Genomic DNA, 20,084 nt, shown 5'->3' with positions numbered 1-20,084 from the left:
CAGGCAACAGAGTGAAAGCCAGGAGAGCGCAGGGAAGGGGTGGGACACACTTTCCCTTGCTGTTGTTATGTCTGTGTTTGCAAAATAACGGTGTCAGGAGTGTGGGTGTGCACCGCTCCCTGAACGCCTGCTCGGGGGTGAGAAGGCTGGTTTAAGGAGGCTGCACGTTGCAGGCTGAAGAGCTGGGCCAGGGAGCTAGCCTCCCAGTCTTGGCTCTGCATCCAGGTAGCTGTGTGACCTTGAGGGGGCAGCTTCACCCCTGTGGGCTTCAGCTCTACAACTGACAGCCCTGCTGGTCAGGCATTTTAAGGGCATAAAGCAGACAGATGGGGCTAGGCAGAGCTGTGGGGATGGGCTAAGATCATAGACACAGGTGATGCTGAGCATCTGGGGGAAGAGTGATGAAGGGGACATCTGAAGCTGTGTCCTGCTGAGCTGGGGTCCTTTCTGACTTATTGAAGATGCCTCTGGTTATGCACCCCTGCTGTGACTCCTGGGTGTCCTCCAAGGGCTGCAAGATGCTCTCTGCAAAAAAGGAATGTAGAAAACCCAGCCTACCCCTGCAAATAAGACATGGAGACAAAAACCCGGTTGGAATCTCGCGGCTGAGGTTTCCACGGTGGCTCCACTCTGCTGCCCTTCCCATTGGCTGGGCGTCCTGCTCCGGCTTTAGCGACAGAGGCTCAGATACACATCTCCTTCCTGATTGGCCAGGCTGTGCTGCAGCGCCATAGCAACAGGGGCAGAGGGACCAGTCTCTGCAGAACAACTTGAGTCACTATCTACCTGGGGTGGAGCTGAGATCCAGAGGGCTGCTTGCAGGGGATGCAAACTGGTACAGGTAGCCCCCACCTCAGCTCAAATTCAGGTGGGGAACCCTCCTCCCTGGTTGTCCAGGGTGTTGGGAGGCTGCTGGGCTTCTCTGCCTCATCTCATCTATCCTGTATCTTGCAGCATCTTCCCAGTCCTTCTCTTGCTCCAGGGCTACTGTCTCTGCAGAAGGAAAACCAAACCTCTCGCAGTGCCAGCGGTTAACTCATTTGCCCAAAGTCACGCAAGTTACACGCTAGAACCTGAACCCGCATTATATTGCCTGACTTAAAGGCTTTAGAGGGTCTTTGGTGGAAAATCTAGGGGTCCTTTTTTTTTTAAATGGACTTTGTTTTTTAGAGCACTTTTAGGTTCATAGCAAAGGCACAGAGCTGAAGGTACAGAGATTTCCTGTAGTCCTCTCAGTTTTAGTAACAATCTTCCTTTAATTCATCAAACAGCTAATGCTTTCTAAAACACTCTCTTATCTGATCCTCCCAACAATTCTGTGAGTTTGGTAAGTAAGGGAGGAATGACCCATTTTATAGATGAGGACACCAGAGCCCAGAGAGGGCAAGTGATTTGTTGCATGTCACACAGCATATTTGTGCCAGAGCTGGGACTCCAACCCAGGCCTCCTGAATCCTTGTCAGGGCTCTACCCACAAACCATTGACTTATCCATACCGGGGGGCCTCCAGGAGGGTCGGAGGGATGCTCTGAGGGGTCCGCTCATCTGTTTAGAGAACAGTGGCTGAATCAAGCATTCCAATGTCTCCAACATGGACCAAGAGTTTCACATCATAACCCCAGTCCCTTCCAGGCAACTCCTAAATTTGGCTCTAGTCCCCAGGAAGGGTCCTTATTTCATTGCAAACCTTGCTGTCCATCCCCCTACATGGACAGGAGAAGAAACACTAGTAAGTGAACTACAATCAGTTTAACATTGCTCTGTGCTTGAAGCTGTGCTGAGGGCCTGCCTGACGCTTCATTGCAGCCTTGGGTCTTCACTGTCCACTGTTTACAGATGCAGAGGTTGGTGCTGAGGAAGGTCAGGCTGCGTGCCAAGGTCACACAGTCAACAGTGCAGCCACAATTCAGACAGAAGGCCCCCTGACTCGAAAGCAGGCTGGCTTGAACAGTGTGATGGGCTCTCTGATGCAGAACAGTAGCTCCAAGAGGCATTGGAGAGCAGAGTCTTTTGCTCTTGGGTGTGCATTTTTCCCTCAGTGGAGGCAGTGGCTGGACCTATTTTTTGTTGCTGGAAAAGACAAGCTCAGAGGATCTGCTTTGTGTTAGGGATTTAGAAATCCTTGGCCGCCAAGGAGTGACTCGGTACCCCCAACACTGTCTCCCATTGCCTAGTGTCCCAGGTTTGTGACCCTTCAGGAGGACGTGGCTGGGCAGCTGGTACTTGGCAATCAACACGGAGGAGAGAAAACCCAATGACTTCCTTGCTCTGAATCTGAGCCCCCGCCGAAAATGAATGTTTTGGCAGATTTCTTTCCTTCCTGCTCAGCTTGTGCTCCCAGAAGCTCTTGCCCCTGAAACAGAGGCCAGCCACCTGGCCTGCCCTCCTGCCCTCCCAAGGGTACTGATTTTGGAGGACACGGAAGGTGGGAGCTCATGCCCGCCACTCTGCTCCCCTAAGGCCTACACCAGCAAGGGGCAGGCCCACGAGTTCACCACAAGCCATGGTCTGCAGCATCTTCCCTGGGCTAGACACCCCACAGATGCTAGGGAGACGGCAAGGAACGAGCCATTATGGCCCCTGCCCTTGTGGAAGCTGCTGCCCAGTGGAGGAGAGGGACGGTGGGTCCATAAGTGAATAAATCGTGATTCCCGAGAGCAGTAAAAGCTGTGGACAGGATGAGACAGGGTAACGGGACAGGGAGTGACTGGTGGGGCCGGGGCAGGGTGGGGCGGGACAGCAGGTGTGTGTGTCCTGTTTCAGCTAGGATGGTCAGAAAAGGCCTCTCTGAGGAGAGGTGACATCTGAGCACATAGGACTTGGATGAAAGAGGGGAAACTTTTGCTAGGGGAAGTGTGAGGGGCTGTGGAATTTAGCAAATGCAACAAATGTCTGCTGAATCCCTACTCTGCCTCAAGGGACCAGAACAGATGGAGGACCTGCCCAAGGCACGGTGGCAACCCAGAAGAGATACTACCCAGGCCTGGAGAGCCAGGAAGGCTTCCAGGAGGAAGCAGCAACCCTTCGGAGGCCTGAAGGATGTCAGGTCAAGCACGGTGGGGCAGCAGGAGGCGTGGAGGCACTGAGATGGTTCCAGTGGAAGAACAGCATCTGCAAAGGCCAGAGGAGAGGGAGAGCTCGGGATTCTCAAATAAAGGCAAAGAGCCATTTCTGAAGCAGAGAGTTCATGTGGAAGAGAGGGAAAGGATGAGCTTGGGGCCCAAATGGGCCTCGGAGGCCAGTTAAACACTCCAACATTTTCCTGAATGCAGTCTGCATAGGACTGCCAGGTTTAGCAAATAAAAATACAGGTTGTCCTGTTAACTCTGAATTTCAGATAAACAAGTATTTTTTTTTAAAAGTAGTTATGTATTCAGTATTTTATTTATTTATTTTTGGCTTCGTTTGGGTCTTCATTTCTGTGTGAGGGCTTTCTCTAGTTGCAGCAAGCAGGGGCCACTCTTCATCGCAGTGCGCGGGCCTCTCACTATCGCGGCCTCTCTTGTTGCGGAGCACAGGCTCCAGACGCGCAGGCTCAGTAGTTGTGGCTCATGGGCCTAGCTGCTCCACGGCATGTGGGATCTTCCCAGACCAGGGCTCGAACCCGTGTCCCCTGCCTTGGCAGGCAGATTCTCAACCACTGCGCCACCAGGGAAGCCCACAACAAATAATTTTTAAGTATAATTATGTGCATGCAGTATTTGGAACATTCTTACACTAAAAAACCATTGTTTATCTGAAATTCAGTTTTAATGGGGCCTCCTGTATTTTCTCTGGCAACACTGAGTTTGGGCCCACAGAATCGTTTTAAGCAGGGGATGACGTGGTCGGATTTACATTTTGTGAAGCTCCCAGGATTTGTGGGGAAACACGCTGGAGGGAGACCAGGAAGCGGGTGGGGAGGATGAGGCTCCTGCCTTGTCCAGGCCAGAGAAGCAGAGGCCAGGGAACAGAGCATCTCATCATGTCACATGCCTCCTCCACTGAGAGGGTGGCCTTGGGTAAATCCCTCAGTGGATGCAGTCTCAGGCCGGTGACTGCAGACCAGGTCAGACCCCGGCTCTGCAGCATGAGCCTCTGGGCTGGTCTGCTCCCTCTGGGGCCCTCAGCATCCTCCTCTGTCAAATGAGGGGTTCAATCAGAAGAGATGGTCCAAGAGGGCCCTTCTGTTCCTGCCATCTTGGGCTCTCTGTCCATCCTCTGTCTGATGCCTCTCTGGGGTGGTGCCCCACCATGGTGACAAGTCCAAACCTTGCTCTTTCTTCCCTTCCAACATCACTTCAGCCGATGAATGCAAGAAACACCCACACACCTGGTTTGGGAGAAGGCACTCCAGAATTTGCTGAGGTCCTACTGTGTGATGAGCTGGGTCCTTTACATCATTCGTTTATGTTAATTCTCACAAAAGCCTCTCAGGGAGGGTATCATTATGCCCATTGCACAGATCAGAGAACTGAGAGCTCAGTGGTGCAGCTGCTGCCCAGGTCACACAGCTGCGTAGTGCAAACCTGGGGTGGAGTCCAGGTCTGGCCGGCGCCAGGGCTCTGTCCTCCACTGTCTCCAGGAAACGTCCCCGGGAGTCCCTAATCCCCCACATAGTTATTGCCAGGGCTCAGTCAGCAGTCTCCTTGTCCCACAGCAGGCACGTGCTGCCCTGGCTCTTTCTGAGTTAAGCCAGGGGCTAAAACGCATTGGTGTAATGCTCATCTGCTGGGGGCTTTCCGGTTTAGGAAGCCCTTTCCCATCTGTGCCCTCCTCACGACCCTTTGGGGACTCTGCAGGCCCCTCAGCCCATCTAGCCTGCCGCTCTGCCGCAGTGGAGTCTGCATTAAATATTAACGGGGCAGCTCCTGGCACCGCTGTGATGTCAATTACCGGGCTGCTTGATGAGGGCTGTGGCTGCCTTTCCAAAGTGAAGCAGTGCCTGGAACTCAGCTGGCTCAAATGGCGTCCCAGGGGGCCGCGGTCGGACTCAGAGAAGATGCCGCTAATGTAAGGCGTGGCAGGAGTCCAGGAGTTTTCCTTCCATCTCCCGTGCTCCCTCGGGGCCCGGCTGGCATCCTGATGCTGGCATGATGCCTTTAGTCATTCGGCAAATATTTATTGAGCACCTGCTGTATGCCGAGCACAGTTCTAGGCCCTGGGGATACAGTCATGAGTGTGATAAGGTCCCTGCATCATGGGATTCTCCGTCTGGTGGAGGAGAGGGAGAAACAGTCTCAACGCAGAGGGGCAGACCCAGCACTGTGCGCCAGAGCAGGTGCCCGACCCAGCTTGTGGCCGAGGGATCCTTCCAGAGGAAGCTACGACTATGCTGAACCCAAAGAAGGAGCCCGAGTTAGGTCTGGAAAGAGGAGGGGTGAGTGTTTCAGGAAGAGGGAACAGGATCGGAGCTCAGACCCTGGTTCTACCCCTTCCTAGCCATTTATCTGCAAGCTGGGTTTCCGCTGTACAGGGGTGTTATGAGGACCAAACGAAGCCATGGCAAGTGATGGCACAGGGCTTGATTCAGGACAAGAGCTCAGCAGTAGCTGTTATGAAAATAGCTCTGTGCCTTCACAGAATTCCTCACCATGCCATGGAGGCTGGCATGGCGAGATGAGAAACTGAGGCTCAGAGGGGTGACATCACAAAGCCCTGGGTAATATTGTGGATCAGACCCCAGGCTGGACACACGATCCCAGGCTCTGACGAGGGCTTTTTGACATTCTCTGGCCATAGGCAACCCAAGCAGTGGCCTCAGCTCAGCGAGACACAGAATACCACAAGAGATCTCAGTGTGAATTCCTCGGCCTTCAACACTCCCCATCTCGGCCTTCTTTGAGGTAAGGCTGCAGCTGTCCAAGGACAAGCCCAGGCCTTGGCTTTGGGGTGGAGCCTGGGCATAGACCTTGTTCTGCTGCTAATCTACTGTGTGACTGTGAGTGAATTTTCTTCCTTCTCTGAGCCTCAGTTCCCCATAGTTAACACTAAAACCAGCTGTCATTACCTGGGTCTCTGATCCTCCCAAAGAGCTGTGGCAGAGGAATTATTTTTAATTCCATATTAAGGATGAGGAACCAGGCCACATACAAGTGGGGGCTGGATTTGAAGCCAGGCCCATCTGCTGGCAGAGCTGACTAATGGCCCATCGTGCAGTGCTGTCTCTCAGAGAAAGAAAGCCAGCCTGAGCTGTCTGCAAGATCCTTAGTATGAGTCTGTGATTCTGTGAGTTCCATGCTGCCCCCAGGCCTTCAGGGCCCAGTGGTTTCACAGGGAGGGCATTTCAGCTTGGGCTGATTCTCCAACTGTCCCATATAAAGGAGGTAACAGGGGACTTCCCTGGTGGCACAGTGGTTAAGAATCCGCCTGCCAATGCAGGGCACATGGGTTTGAGCCCTGGTCCTGGAAGATCCCACGTGCCGCAGAGCAACTAAGCCCGTGCGCCAGAACTACTGAGCCTGCGCTCTCAAGCCACAACTACTGAACCCACGTGCCACAACTAATGAAGCCTGCGTGCCTAGAGCTCGTGCTCCACAACAAAGACAAGCCACTGCAATAAGAAGCCCGCACACCGCAACGAAGAGTAGCCCCTGCTCGCTGCAGCTAGAGAAAGCCCGTGCGCAGCAACGAAGACCCAACGCAGATACAAATGAATGAATGAATGAATAAATAAATGAATAAATAAATAAATTAAATAAAGGCAGTAACAGCACTGTCACAGGCTTCTGGCAGGCAGCACCCACTCTCTCCCTCATCCACAACCTCGTTCCTCCTGGCATCAGCCCCGGGGGTGGGAGGTTCAACGTGAGCGACAGGCCCACTTTATGGATGAGGAAACTGAAGCTCAGAGAGGTGCAGCGACTTGCCCAGGCTATCCCAGCTACTGCAGAAGAGCTGGGATTTGAGGCCGCGTCTGGCAACTCCAGATCTTATACTCCAAGTAACTGCAAGGTGGCCAAATTCATCCGGGAGACTTCCTCCTCCTCCTCCTCCTCTCAGCCCCCTCCTAGCCCCTGCAATCTTGCCTCCCTCCCCCTGGCTCTCTCCCCGGTCTTATCTTCCACGAGGCTGCCAGTCAGTTAGCTGTCAGCCAATTTAAAGCGTTTCCCTCCTGGAAGGCCTTGGCCACTCACAAAGAGGGCTCTTGTGGTGGCATTTCTGCAATAGGCACAAGGTGTGATCAGATTCGATTCAGCACTCATGAAGAGGGGCACCCCAGGGCCTCAGATGATGAATGAAATGCAGGCCCTGTCCTCCAGTGTTTACATTTTACGAGGGAAATGCCAACTTCCTTTAGAAGTGGGAAGCAGGTGGTATAAGTGACAAAGAGTGACTCTGCCCCTATTAGCTCCAAGACCTTGGGTAAGAGAGCTTCCTTTTCGCCATCTGCTTAAATGGGTACAAGGGGAATTCCCCACCTCACAATTGTCATGAGGATTAAATGAGATCGTGGATTAGATGAAATTGCATAGCACAGGGCTTGATGTCTAGTAGCTGGCCAGGAAACACCAATCCTACCAGAAGAAGTCCATGCAGGTGGTGGATTCCAGAGTCACAGTGGGAGTGAGCAGAAGGAGAGAATGCATCTTGGTGGAGACCAGGGAAAGCTGCTTAGAGGAGGTAAGATTTCAGCTGGGTATTAAAGACTTAGAGGAAGAGGTAGAAGAATGGGAAAGTTGGTAGAAACTTGTGGGCAGGCTCTGTGAGCCTGGTGGTCCTAGGATGTCCAGGAAGTAGGTGTTGAGCTTGGAAAGGTGGGCCAGGGCCAGGTCATGAAGGGCCAGGTGGAGAAGCTTGTATCTTTTAAGGGGAAAAGGGTGTCCTTGCTACCTATGACCTCAGCAGCAGCTCAGGGCTGTCTGCAGAGACCAGCCCCCTGGAGTCAGCCTTCTCCTCTGGCTTTGGTGCTGCCAGATCCCTTTGTCTCCTGAGTCAGGGCCAGCCCACTACTGTTGTCTGGAAGAAGACAGAAGGCTGTAGCAATCTGCTTTCCTCCTACTAACGTACTGAAGAGGAAAAGCTGTTTTGTAGCATAGTTGCCTGGCAGGGAACCTTGGTGGAAACTCAGCAAACCTCACCCTCACTCCCAAGGTTATGGTTTAAGCAGCAGTTGATGATAGCAGTTGATGTGTGCAGCTCAAAGACTGAAAGAACGTTTTCAGGTGCTCAGAAGGTCAGAGGCGGGCATGGAAAGAATGGTGATGGTGGAGTGGGTCTGGATCTGGGTTCCTGCCCCCTGCTCTCTGCACTGCAGTTGGGCAAGATACTTAAGCTCCCTGGGCCTCAGCTTCCACATCTGTAAAGTCAGAACAATAATACCGACATTTCCTTGACCAAGTGGGAGTGTGCTGGCCACCCGCTGCCCGTGGCCTGCTGTGGAGTAGGTCCTGCTACTTTCCTCCACTCCTTGTATGGATGTAGTCCAGACACTGGGCCTGTGAGGCATCCCTGCTTCACCCTCTTGAGCTGCCATGTCACTTGCTGAACTTCCAGTGGTGACATACCCTAGACCTTCAGAGCTGGAAAAAAGACAGAACTCTGCCATCCAAGCCAGTGTAGCCTCCCATTTCACAGACAGGAAATCCAAGAGATTTCAGAGACTGGAAGTCACCGCACTCCAGGCTCTGACCTCCAGCTTTCCGGGGACCACCACAGCCCCTCCCACTTGGGCCAAACTAGTGAGAGCCACACAGAAGCTTGAGGCAATTATCCAGATGGTTCCAGCCAAAGGATCTAGAAAATTCTGGCTAAGAAACACAAGTTTCTTGACCATCTGCCGAACTGAAGCAAAAGCCTTTTTCACCCTCATTTTAACTGCGATTCCATAGGCAACAGCTTCACTTTCTCCCCCAGAACTGAGCTCCTTTGAACAAGCTTGTGTGTGTGCGGGGCGGGGGGAGGGGGGGCGGTGGTGGTGGTGGTGCTGAGAACAGGGCTCTGAGCTCTGCCAGCTCACAGATTGCAGCTACCAGGACATTTTCACACTTCTTAATGCCAAAAGCTGCCATGGAAGCCAATCTGCTCCCAAAGCGGGCTTTCAAAGAGTGGCGGGAGGCTCTGGCTGATCCTAAAATCTGTGCACTCAAGCTGATCTTAGACACAGGGGGTGGAAGTTGGTATCAGTGAAAGGACACTGGGGCCCAGGCAGTTGGCAGAGAGTGGCCATGAGTGGGAGGCTGTGGGTGACCGCCTTGACCACTGAGTAAGCACCTGACTGTTCTAGGTCTCCCTTTCCATATGATGGGGTTAACAGCCTCTTTCCCAGAGTTGTGAGGATTTGGGGAGCTGGTACAGGGGGGTCAAGTGTTTACCCCCAAGCCAGTCAGACAGCCAGCAATTAACAGCAAGAGCTGCTGCTCCTGGTGGTGGTGCTATCATCACTGGCTTGGGATCAGCCAGCTCACCTGGGCAGCAGGAGGCCTGCATTTGCGGGGGTGGGGGAAAGAAAATTCTATCTGGGTGACATGAACCTGTGGGTGGGTGGCCCCTCCGTCTCAAGCCGGTAACCATGCTGACAGTGTGAACGCCATCTCTCCAGAACAATACCAGGGCTTTTTTGTAACACGTCCCTTGGCGTCCAGACTTCGCAGGGAGCTCAGAGTGTCCCAGGACACCCGAGGAAAAAAGCAGGACGTGCCTTTTCTGGGTCACCTATTCACGGGGCTCTGGCAGAGGGTTCTGGCAACGCTTTGGAAATCCAGTCCTGTGTGAGAAGCAGTCATTACCACTGGCTCAGGGTGGGGTGCAGCAAGGAATTTTCTACAGTTGTGATGGCTGGTGCAGGCAGGGTGTGAATGTGCTCTTGCCGAACCCCAACCCTAAGAAACAGGATGGTCAGTCCCATTTAAAAGGGGCTTCCTGGGGGACGGTGCGATGAAATGGGCGATTGGGACTGACATGTATACACTGATGTAAAATTGATGACTAATAAGAACCTGCTAAGGACTTCCCTGGTGGCACAGTGGTTAAGAATCCACCTGCCAATGCAGGGGACATGGGTTTGAGACCTGGTCAGGGAAGATCCCACATGCTGTGGAGCAACTAGGCCCGTGTGCCACAACTACTGAGCACGCGTGCCTAGAGCCCCTGCTCCACAACAAGAGAAGCCACCACGATGAGCAGGCTGTGCACCGCAAAAAAGACCCAACACAGCCCAAAATAAATAAATAAATAAAATTAAAAAAAAAAAAGAACCTGCTGTATAAAAATATAAATTAAATTCAAAAATAAAAGGGGCTTCCCCAAGGGTACTCAGCTGGTAACTGGCAGAGCAGGATTTAGACCTGAGTTCAGATCCTATTCCCCATCACATCACACACATGTCCTTGGATAGCTGGGGGGAGAGTGTTGCTCTGTTCCCTGAGTGAGACCCTGCCAGGTAAAGATGCAGCAGACTTGGCCCCTGCTCTGGGTACCTGCTCGGAGCTCTGGGGGCCACACAGTGTGTCTGACCTTGATCATCAGCCCCCTTCCCCTGGTTCAGAGGCCCTCTTGGAAATTGTTCAAAAGCTACATTGCTTGATAGGACTTAGAGCCCTGGGAGTAGGTGACCTATCCAAGGTGGTCATCCTGGCTTTATTTACAAGACTTTGGGGAGTGGGCAGCTCTCTCCCGAGGGTGAAGGAGATGGATGCTGATAAGTGTATAAGCTACAAGAGGGAGACTTTTGCGTGCTTTTTACAATCTGAATGACCCCCAAAGGGGAGTCACACCTTGACCCCTTGTCAGCTCACACCTCACAACATTGTGGGGCCATCAGGCCTAGGAGTCTGACAGAACTGAGCTTGAATCCTGGCTCTGCTGATTACCAGCTGTGTGATTTTACTCAAGACATGGAACATCTTCAAGCCAGTTTCCTCATCTGTAAGATGGGAATGGAAATCCTACCTACCTTACAGGGGTATCTTGAGGGAAAAAATATGCCCATCTCTGCAAAGCACCTGGCCCAGTGCTGGCAACGTGGTAGATGTCCCCTTCCATTCAAGAGTGGGCGTGGATAAGGTCGCCCAGGATAAGGCAGAGAGCCTGGGCAGAGCTCTGAGGAACCCCCGAATTTCCAGGTAGGCTGAGAAGACAAGCTCACACAGGAGACAGAAGAGGAGTGGCTGGAGCAGCAGAGGGGAGCCAGGAGAGTGCAGGGTCATGAAAGCTAAGAGGAGAGCCTGTCAAGGAGGGGCGAGCAGTTGTGCCAAGTGCAGCCAAGAGGGCCAGGAAAGTGAGGACTGTGCAGTGACCTTGGATTGGTGGCCACAGCAAGGGCCACCTAGATGGAGGAGTGGGGGTAGAGCCAGAGTACACTGGGCTGAGGTGGGGGTGGTGGGTGGGTGGTGAGGAGGTGGAGACAGTGAAGTTTGGTGAGAAGGAAAGCAAAGCTTTATGGGCGAACCAAAGTTGTCCCCCATTTGACATTTATGAAAGTCAAAATCAGTTATTTAGAATGCTCCAGTCTATCTGATTTTTACTGTTTTGAAATCAATCTCAGTCCAACATGATCAGAAGTTAGAAGGGCTCTAATCCCTCTAAGGACTGGAAGGAACTGTGGAGGTCCCCCCAGTGCTGGCCCTTCTCCCACCTCTCATGGGAATCTGTCCTCATCAGGCCCACAGTGGATGATAAGTTATTATCTACCACACTCTTTAACGATATTCACAAGGGGAAAGATCAGCCTGGTTTGTTAACCTCGATTCCATTTGTAGTTAGCAAAGGTGAATCCTCAAAGCATGGAGAAGCCTGGGGTGGGGGTTTCCTCCCAAACGCTGTGTCATGGGTACTGAGGTCCTCACTGTAGCATCACAGCAAGTAGCAGGCAGCCCAGGAGGCAGGAGACCTAGTATGGAGGTCCCAGCTCGGCTGGCTGTGCAAACTGGGGTCAGCCTCTCCTCCCCCTGATACCTCACTCTCCCCTTATGCAGGATAAGGGGTTGGACAGTGGTGAGTCTAAGGGTCCTGCCAGCTCTGACATTCCAGGATTTCTCCTATTCTACAGTGCTTTAAACAGTCCTTCAAGTCCAGTTCTCCAGATGGTGAAACTGAGGTCCAGAAAAGGCCCACTCTCCAGTCCCTCCCTCTCTCTTCTAATGCATCTAACTCTGTGGAGCAAGATTCTGGGCCTGAAATATGGCTTCCATGCCTCTGGTGGCTCCTGATTACTTAAGGATAAAGCCTTAAATCTTCAGCCTGGCACTGAAAACATTCCATGATCTTGTTCTACCCCACCTCATGTCCCACTGCCAGGCCTCTCTCCTCCCCGTTTTGTTTCTATCCTCACTACCAAGCCCTCACCCTTGCGGGACCCCCCTCCCTAATACCTTTTCGCTGACTCTCACCTCCTTCAAGGTCCAGCTTACCTGCTCTTCGGTTTTCAGACCTCCAGTTCTCAGAGGCAGGGGCTGTATCTTACTTATTCTGTGGCTACTCCTTCCCCCAGTGCTGAGCATGCAGTAGGTGCTCAATAAAATGCTCAGAGATGCCCCTTCGCCTGCACTCTCCTTGGCATGTTGTACTAAGTCTGGCCATGCTTTAGTGATTGGGATTTTCCTCCCTTGTCCGGGACCCAGACCAGCGCCTGGCACCAGGGGTCCTCAGCATGGAACGCCAGGACTGGGCTCAGTGACCAGCTGGTCCACTCTCCTCTTTGCCACAGGAGGAACCTGCCATCACTTACAGGCTGTGTAACCTTGAGCAAGTCACTAGTCTGGTTTTGACAGATGGGGAGGCCAGCAGGGCCCACCAGGGGTGGAGGGTTGTGAGCATTAAATAGGATCATACCTGTAAAGGCCTAGCACCGGGCCATCTCCTAGCAAGTGTGTGGTGACTCTTACCCGTCCCAGCGGGGCCACTCAGTCTCTCCTCCCGTGGAGGGCACAGTCTGCACAAGGCCACTTCCCAGGACGGGGACGCAGTGAGGGAATGTACATGGGGCTGTCCCCAAAGGCCGGACCTGATCCTGCCCCGCCAGTGTTGACCGAAGCTCAGGGTGTGGCCCCCAGAAACCCATCGGCCAGGCTGGGCGGGGGCGGGTCCGGGGCACATCCGTCCCTCTGGCACGCGGCCTCCTGGCTTCCCCAAGCACTAGGTTTATTTGCTTTTGGGGCCCTTCTCAAGCCAGACCTCTAACCTGGACTCAGAGACGCCTTTCCGGGTGGGGTCGTGACAATGCGCACACTGCACGGCTGCCATCACCGAGGCCCCCACCTCCTGCCCCGCTCCGCCGTCCCAACCCCAGCCCTCCCCTCTCCCACCTCCACCTCTGCGGCGGTAAAATGCAGCACTCGCTAGGCGCCTGCGCGGCTCTGGGGCGGGGCGGTGGCCTCAGCTATTTATAGAAGGTGACGTCACCTTGAAATAGACCGCTAGGGCTGGCCCGCCCTTCCCCCCCCCACTCGCGCAGCTCCGCGCCGCCCGGCCCGGCCGCTCCCACTGCGCAGGCGTCCTCTCGTCCTCCCATCCCCCAGCGCAGCCGCCTGTCCTCCCTAGGCGGCGTCCGCGGCGCGAGCCATAGCGCGCGGGGCGAGCCAGCGAGAGGGCGAGCGGCGCTACCTGCTGCCTGCAGCCTCGGCCGGCCGGCGAGCCAGTGCGCGTGCGCGGCGGCGGCCTCCCCTGCGACCGGAGAAGACGAGCGGGCGAGCTAGCGGAGCGGGGCGCGTGGCAAGGCAGGGCTCAGCGACATGGGGGACCGCGAGCAGCTCCTTCAGCGGGCGCGGCTGGCCGAGCAGGCGGAGCGCTACGACGACATGGCCTCCGCCATGAAGGCGGTGAGCGCGCCGGGAGCCCGGGCGGCCGGCCGGGGGCCCGGCGCAGGGGAGGGGTGGGCAGCCGGGTGGCGGCCCCCTCTGGGCCAGGGGCAACCCCGCTGCCCCACTGGGCGCGGCCGCCCGCTCTCAGCCTGCTCTTCCCGCGCCCGCCGCGCGCCCCGCCATTTCCTGCGGCCGGGCCTGGGGGGTGTCCAGGGAGGGGGCGCGGCGGGGACCCCGCGGGTGGGCGGGGGGCGCGGCATCCCAGCTCGGAGCCGCGGGTGGGGGAGGGTGCTCGAGGGAGGGTGAGGGAGCCGCATTTCTCCTCCTGGACCGTTCTGCCAGACTGGGTCACCCCTTCTCGCCTTCCTCCACACACCCCAACTTGTAATAAAGAATCACCTAGTGAGTGGCGCCCTGTCTCTCCTGGTTTCCTCTGCCACGACCTGAACTCGGTGTAATGTCGATCCGCTTTTGCTCTGATCGCCGGCATCGTTCTGGTTCCATTCTCCCGCGCCCGGGGTCCGCTTTGTGTGCGGAGACCCCCCATCCTGAAGTCCGACGAGGACGCGGGCGGGAGCGCGGCGGCCCTGGGGCCCCCTCCCAGGTTGGATGTTGCGCCCATCTGCCCGGAGACTAAAACGGGTCCTGACGCCTGGGGGAGGCGAGCCCTTGTGCCTTTGCCTTCCCAAGATCCCTGGAGACTCGTCTGCAGCTCCATTTCCGGGGAAGGAGTCGCGGCCGGCCACACCCTGGCCAATGCGGTGGATTAGATACCACCTGCGTGTCTGAGACCTAGAGTTCCGGTGACCATCCCACTGTCCCTGTCTCCTCACAGTAGTTCACGTTTTCTCTTAATGAACATTACTTATCTCTGCGTCAAGGTCACAGAGGGGTAGAGCCACAGCTGCGGCCGTCAACGTGCCATGTTCACCCAGTGCACAACCTCCTGAGACTTGGGAGGATCCGCCGGGGCCCCACCCTAGACCTACAGACTCAGAGACTCGCAGGGGTGGGACTCAGATCTGCACTTGAACCAGCCCTCATGGCAAGTGCTATTGGGTTTAAGTTCAGGAATTACTGCCCTGGGTTATATAGCTCATTTGCCCTTCTTAGGGCCTTGGGAGAGGATTTCCTAGAGAAAAAACGACAAATATCGAGGCTCCGTAAAATTTCAGAGTCATGTGAAAAATTCCTTTTAAAGCTTTTCATATTAATATATGAAACATGTTGTTGAGGTCCGTGTTTAGGATTATCCAGGTAAGAAGTGTCATCTTTTCCATGTCGTTCACGTCACACGTTGAACCAGGTGTTTGGAAACCACCACCACCCATTTGTTGATTCATTGGTGATGCGGAGTTGATCATGGTGTTGTGGGCCAGGTAGGAGCTTTCCATCCAGACCAGGGACGATTTAGGTTTGGGACCTGAAGTCTGTGTAATTCTGGGGGTCTTATAAGAAAAAAAAAGGTAGGGTATATGAGTTTAGCAAATTTCACAGAAACAGGACTGACTGAGTGCATTTCCTTGGAAGGGGTCCTGAGCTTAATCTTCTTTGGGATAAAACCACTTCTGTCCACACAGCAAGTGACACTTAAGTGCACCTCTTCTCCCCAGTCACCGAGTGGGACTGGGATTGTGCGGTTGAGGCTGCTTTCTGGACATTTTATCGAGGCCCTCGCCTATCCTGCAAGTGGGACTTTGAAGGCCGCAGTTTTAGGAGCCTTTTGGGGAATAAAGAAGGGATGGGGCTGGAAGCAAAGTGAATTGTGGCTAAGGAAAAATGACTAGAAGGTAGTTCTGGAGCTATAGGAAACCCGAGGCAACTTGAAATTGGAAGTAAGGAAAGAATGCAGAGATGTAACCGAATGGAATACAGTTTGTGGAGAGAAAATAATTGGTTTTCTGGTCTTCGAAAGCAGGCTTGAAAGATGCTTTCCTGCAGCTACCTACTTGTGTACACAGATTTTCTCTGAGACATTAAGATAGGATTTTGCAAACTAATGGACCCTTTCATGTATTGGGAATATGTAATATCTGTATCTGAGATGATTGATGGGTTGGATAGGCCATTGAAAATTCAGTGCATACTCTAATTATGTCATTTCAGAATTGTGATAAACATTCCCTCAAGGTAACTCCTATTAATATATAAGAACTTTTTTGGTCAGTATGCCTGTTTCTTCTATTAAATAATTTTTTTTTCTGGTCATCTAAATTAATGGAATATATTTATTGGAAAGGACTTGGCAAGGGTCAGTGAAAAACTGTTTCTCATGTTTTACCTGTTACGTTGATGTTTGTATGTTAAATTCTTAATGTTATTGAGAAGACTCAGTCCCTATTTCATTAATATCCTAGACCTAAAATATAGCCTTTGGAAAGATTTGGACTTCTGATAACCCTCTGGGCTTGTGTGGGTTTTCTTCAGGGCAGGTAAGTAGGTTTCTCTACCGCACCTGAGTGAGGGGATGTTCTGATGTCACCACTCTGTGACCTTGAAGCTCACATCTCTTGTCTTCTGGTCCTCTGAAGTGTGTAAGTTGTAATGTTGGTGTTACTATCAAGTGGGCTTTCAGCTTTCATTCTAACTTGTTTTCTGTTTCCTTTATAATTTAAATGGTAGCTAATAATATTGCCTGCCTGTAATGATTGATGTTCCGTATGCTACCAGCGTCACCTGGAGGATGCTGTCAGTAAGGCTTTAAGAAATCACGCATGTTGGAAACAAAGGTGTTGGCTCACATCAGTTGAGAACTGCAGTTCCCTGCCTCTCGTCCTAATTTGAAGAGGCAAGAAATGTTTTTGAAGTGAAGTAAGGACGTTTCTTCCAGCTCTCCCCCATCTCGTACCTTGTCCCTTAAGTAGAAAGAAACACTGTGAAAGATTCTCGAACCCAAGTCCTTTCTAGACCAGGCATGGAATGCCCTTATACAATTCATAACCTCTATAAAATGAGTACAGTACCATCTTATGAGAACTATGAGATAAACCCATAAAGTGGCATAAAAATATTTGTGCATAATACTAAGTGATTCTAAGGAAAGAGGGTAACTAACCAGATAGATTTCTAGTGAATATTCATGGACAGACATAATTCAGTCATGTCACTTATTGCCCTTAGTCATCTTTTATATTAAAACATAGGGGCAATCATGAAGTTTTAAAATGTCAGAATTGTTTGGGATGGCATGGTGTGTTTTAACATCGATTACAAAGTTGACAAAGGACGGGGAGAAATATGTCTGAAGGGCTTGAAGAATATCTGTAGCAATCTTAAGTGCAGGCAACAAAGCTGCAGCTTAAGGAAATGGGTCGGAGGGCAAGAGGTCCAACCAGTGGCCAGAGGCTGTTATTCCAACAGCTGTGAGATCCCGGGAAGTGGGGAAGTGAGCAGGTGGTATGAAAAAGGGGAGCACAGCTGAGTGGCCCAGGGTGAGACCTAACCCATGTTGCAGTTATTGAAACTAGGGATGATTTTGATGTGTACCAGAATTGTGGTTAGTGTGACATCTTAAAGCCACATTGGTAGTACCGTTTAAAATCTATGTAAAATAGTAAGTCGTGTTTCCCATGTAAGTATCGCTTTGTCACGTATTGACTGAGGAAGGAAGAAGTCTCTGCATTATTCTTGCAATATTTTCAGTTAAAAGACACTTCGATTGGTGAACAGTTCACATAGCTTTGCTGCACTGACGTGGGAGTTGTGGTCCCCATCTGGATTTGGGGTTGCTGCATTATCCCCGGAAGAGCTCCCACAGTCAAGGACCTCACTACTCCCTTAAGGAAACCAAAAATGTATTTTCTCATCATTGTCTGGAATTTAATATTAGTGGTAGACTGCAGTGTCACACTTTTCCAGAAAAACAGTTTGGGAGGGGATACCCCAGATGTGTTTTCCATGTTACAATTCATCAGGTTTATGAAATTTATCATTTTACCTATTAGGCAGTTAGTAAATGGTAGCTTTTATTCCATGTGTACATTTTCATTTAATCTTGAGAACAACTCTGGATGGATCCTGTTATTAACTCCATTTTACAAATGAGATTTGAAGAGATTAATTTTCTCAAGGTCGAGTTGTAAAGGGAAGATTTGAACTCTCAAATTTAGAGCTATCACTTTAACCACTGTGACAATGCCCCATGAGGCTAAGGAATCATATTTCTATCTAGTATACTTTCTGGTCTATTAGCCATTGTCATCATTGGTGACTAAGTTCCAAGCTGTTAACATAAGTGGGCTTATTGAACAAATAATTCCCTCTATTAGATGTAAGTCATTTTTGCCAAGTTTGATTAAAAACAGAGTCTACCACTTACGGTTCTTAGCTGCAGCAGGGGAGCATGAAAGGCAGACTCATCTGGATTGTGCTGTTCTCTTGAAGACCAGTTTTTTTTGCTTAAGAAGCAAAGTATTAATTGAATTTGAGTTCTTGCTATGAATTGAGAAGTGCAAGGCTATGATACATTATAGTTGTTTTAGGAAATTGTTTTTCCATATTGCTTTTAGTATATTTTGTAAGCCTAGAGGCCCCCAAATTTCAGTGTCTAGATTGTTGGTGAGATGCTCCCAAGTGCCAAGGTTGAGGCTGCCCCTCCCACTCCTCACCGCAGTGGCATCCCCTCCTTGGTGGTGGGTGTTGGCGCTTCCCTGTGATCGGAACTGGCACAGCTTCTGAAGCCTTCGGTCCTGGTGCCTCAGGGGCAGTAGGGTAGAGTGATGCTGTTCAGATGGGGTTATATATAATGCCTGCCAAGACCTGTGAAAATGTTTACTTATGTTCAGAGCAAGACAAAGGTGGTCTCTTAACGATACAGAGGGAGCTATTTTGACTAATGTTAAGCTTAGAGTGAATATTCATAACCTGAACTCACCTGCTCTGAGCTTGAAGCTGGCCCCTCTCCCAGCCTTGCAGAACTGTAGCCTCGCCCTGGTTTAGACAGAGGGCAGTCTTTCCAGGCTTGGGCAAGTGGTGACCAATGGCAGGTGCTTTGCCAGCTGGGGTACAGGCAGAATCCTCACTTTCGGGGCATTAACTTGGGAAACAATCAGCCAAAAAAGCTTTCATCCCTCGGGCTTCCCTGGTGGCGCAGTGGTTGAGAGTCCGCCTGCCGATGCACGGGATGCAGGTTCGTGCCCCGGTTCGGGAAGATCCCACATGCCGCGGAGCGGCTGGGCCCGTGAGCCATGGCCGCTGAGCCTGTGTGTCCGGAGCCTGTGCTCGGGAGCAACGGGAGAGGCCACAACAGTGAGAGGCCCCCATCCCGCAAAAAAAAAAAAAAAAAAGCTTTCATCCCTCAAGCTCACTTTTCTTTTTTCTTTTCTTTTTTTTTTAATATATACAGGGTTCTGCCAAAGAAGCTTAAAGATTTTATGATGTGGTTATGTTTACATAATTATTCATGAGGATTGTTTTTTTCTGTTATAAGCTCTTATATCAAAAGCAAGCTTGCTGGTAGCATGTGGGTGTGGGTAGCTATAAAGTTTGGGGTGGTGGCTGTGCTGTGTGTGTGTAGCTGTGAAGGATGAGAGCGCTGTTCAGGAGGAGTCGCATCCACCCCAACTTGAGCAGTGTGGCTTGGCAGCTCAGGGGTGATGTTTTTTTGTTTGCTCAGTGTTCCTTCTGAGGTTGGATGTTTCCCAGATTGAGAACTTTAAGTTTTCCCAAATAGTCCCTGGGCTGTTTTTGGCAGCGGGTCTATTTTTACTCACACACACATAGTCTATTGCCTTGTGAGTTAGTGGAAGGAGGCCCTTAGGGATTTTTGAGTAAGCCAGTGGTGTCATAGGAAGATAAATGAATGCGTAGCCGACCAGGTTGTTCGTGACTTTCAGAAATGCTGTGTAGTCCAGAGCAGAGAAAATGGGTGAAAGGAGTTGGTGCAGCCACAGGCTGCGTGGTGAGGACCTACATGAGCAGAATGGCTGGCAGGGAGTCCAGTCCTCAAAGGAGATGAGAGGAGGGCCTTCCTGAATGGGAAGAGTCCATCAATTTAAGGTTTTCAGGAAGCCTGTAAGTAGGATTACCTGGGGTGGGGAGGTGGACAGGAGAACAAGACAGCAGAGTGGCTGCAAGCAGAGGTGGTAGAACCCCTTGCAGCTGGTATAGCCACGTGAAGATATAATGTCTGGGGTGGCCGCACTGGGCGCAGCTGGTGTGCGACGGAAACGAGAGTGTTGAAACTGGCATTGGAGTAGAAAGAAGGTTGAGAACCTTTGTCTGGGTCTCTTCTATCTCGAGAAATCCGTGTCTAGTCTTTGTTCCTTATTAGAAACCATCTGGAAACTTGTGATTGTTGAGATGCAGTAAATCATGTCCGTAGGCTCTGCAGATGGCCATCCCGCTGGTTTAGTCTTGGTGGTTGGG

The 20,084-nt window shown here is 51.8% G+C and overlaps 1 protein-coding gene across 1 annotated transcript in view; it reads left to right on the top strand.

Annotated features, from left to right (window-relative positions):
* The first annotated feature begins 13,437 nt into the window (after positions 1 to 13,437).
* Positions 13,438 to 20,084, top strand: part of YWHAH (tyrosine 3-monooxygenase/tryptophan 5-monooxygenase activation protein eta) — an 11,689-nt gene continuing 5,042 nt past the window's right edge. Inside the window, exon 1 of the mRNA XM_007453154.1 lies at positions 13,438 to 13,736. Coding sequence (XP_007453216.1) covers positions 13,650 to 13,736 — 87 coding nt within the window. The 5' untranslated portion in view covers positions 13,438 to 13,649. The remainder of the gene's footprint in view (positions 13,737 to 20,084) is intronic.

Source organism: Lipotes vexillifer, unplaced genomic scaffold (assembly GCF_000442215.2).
Source record: "Lipotes vexillifer unplaced genomic scaffold, Lipotes_vexillifer_v1.1 scaffold1197, whole genome shotgun sequence".
Taxonomy (NCBI): domain Eukaryota; kingdom Metazoa; phylum Chordata; class Mammalia; order Artiodactyla; family Lipotidae; genus Lipotes; species Lipotes vexillifer.
This window is presented reverse-complemented; position numbering and strand designations above follow the sequence as displayed.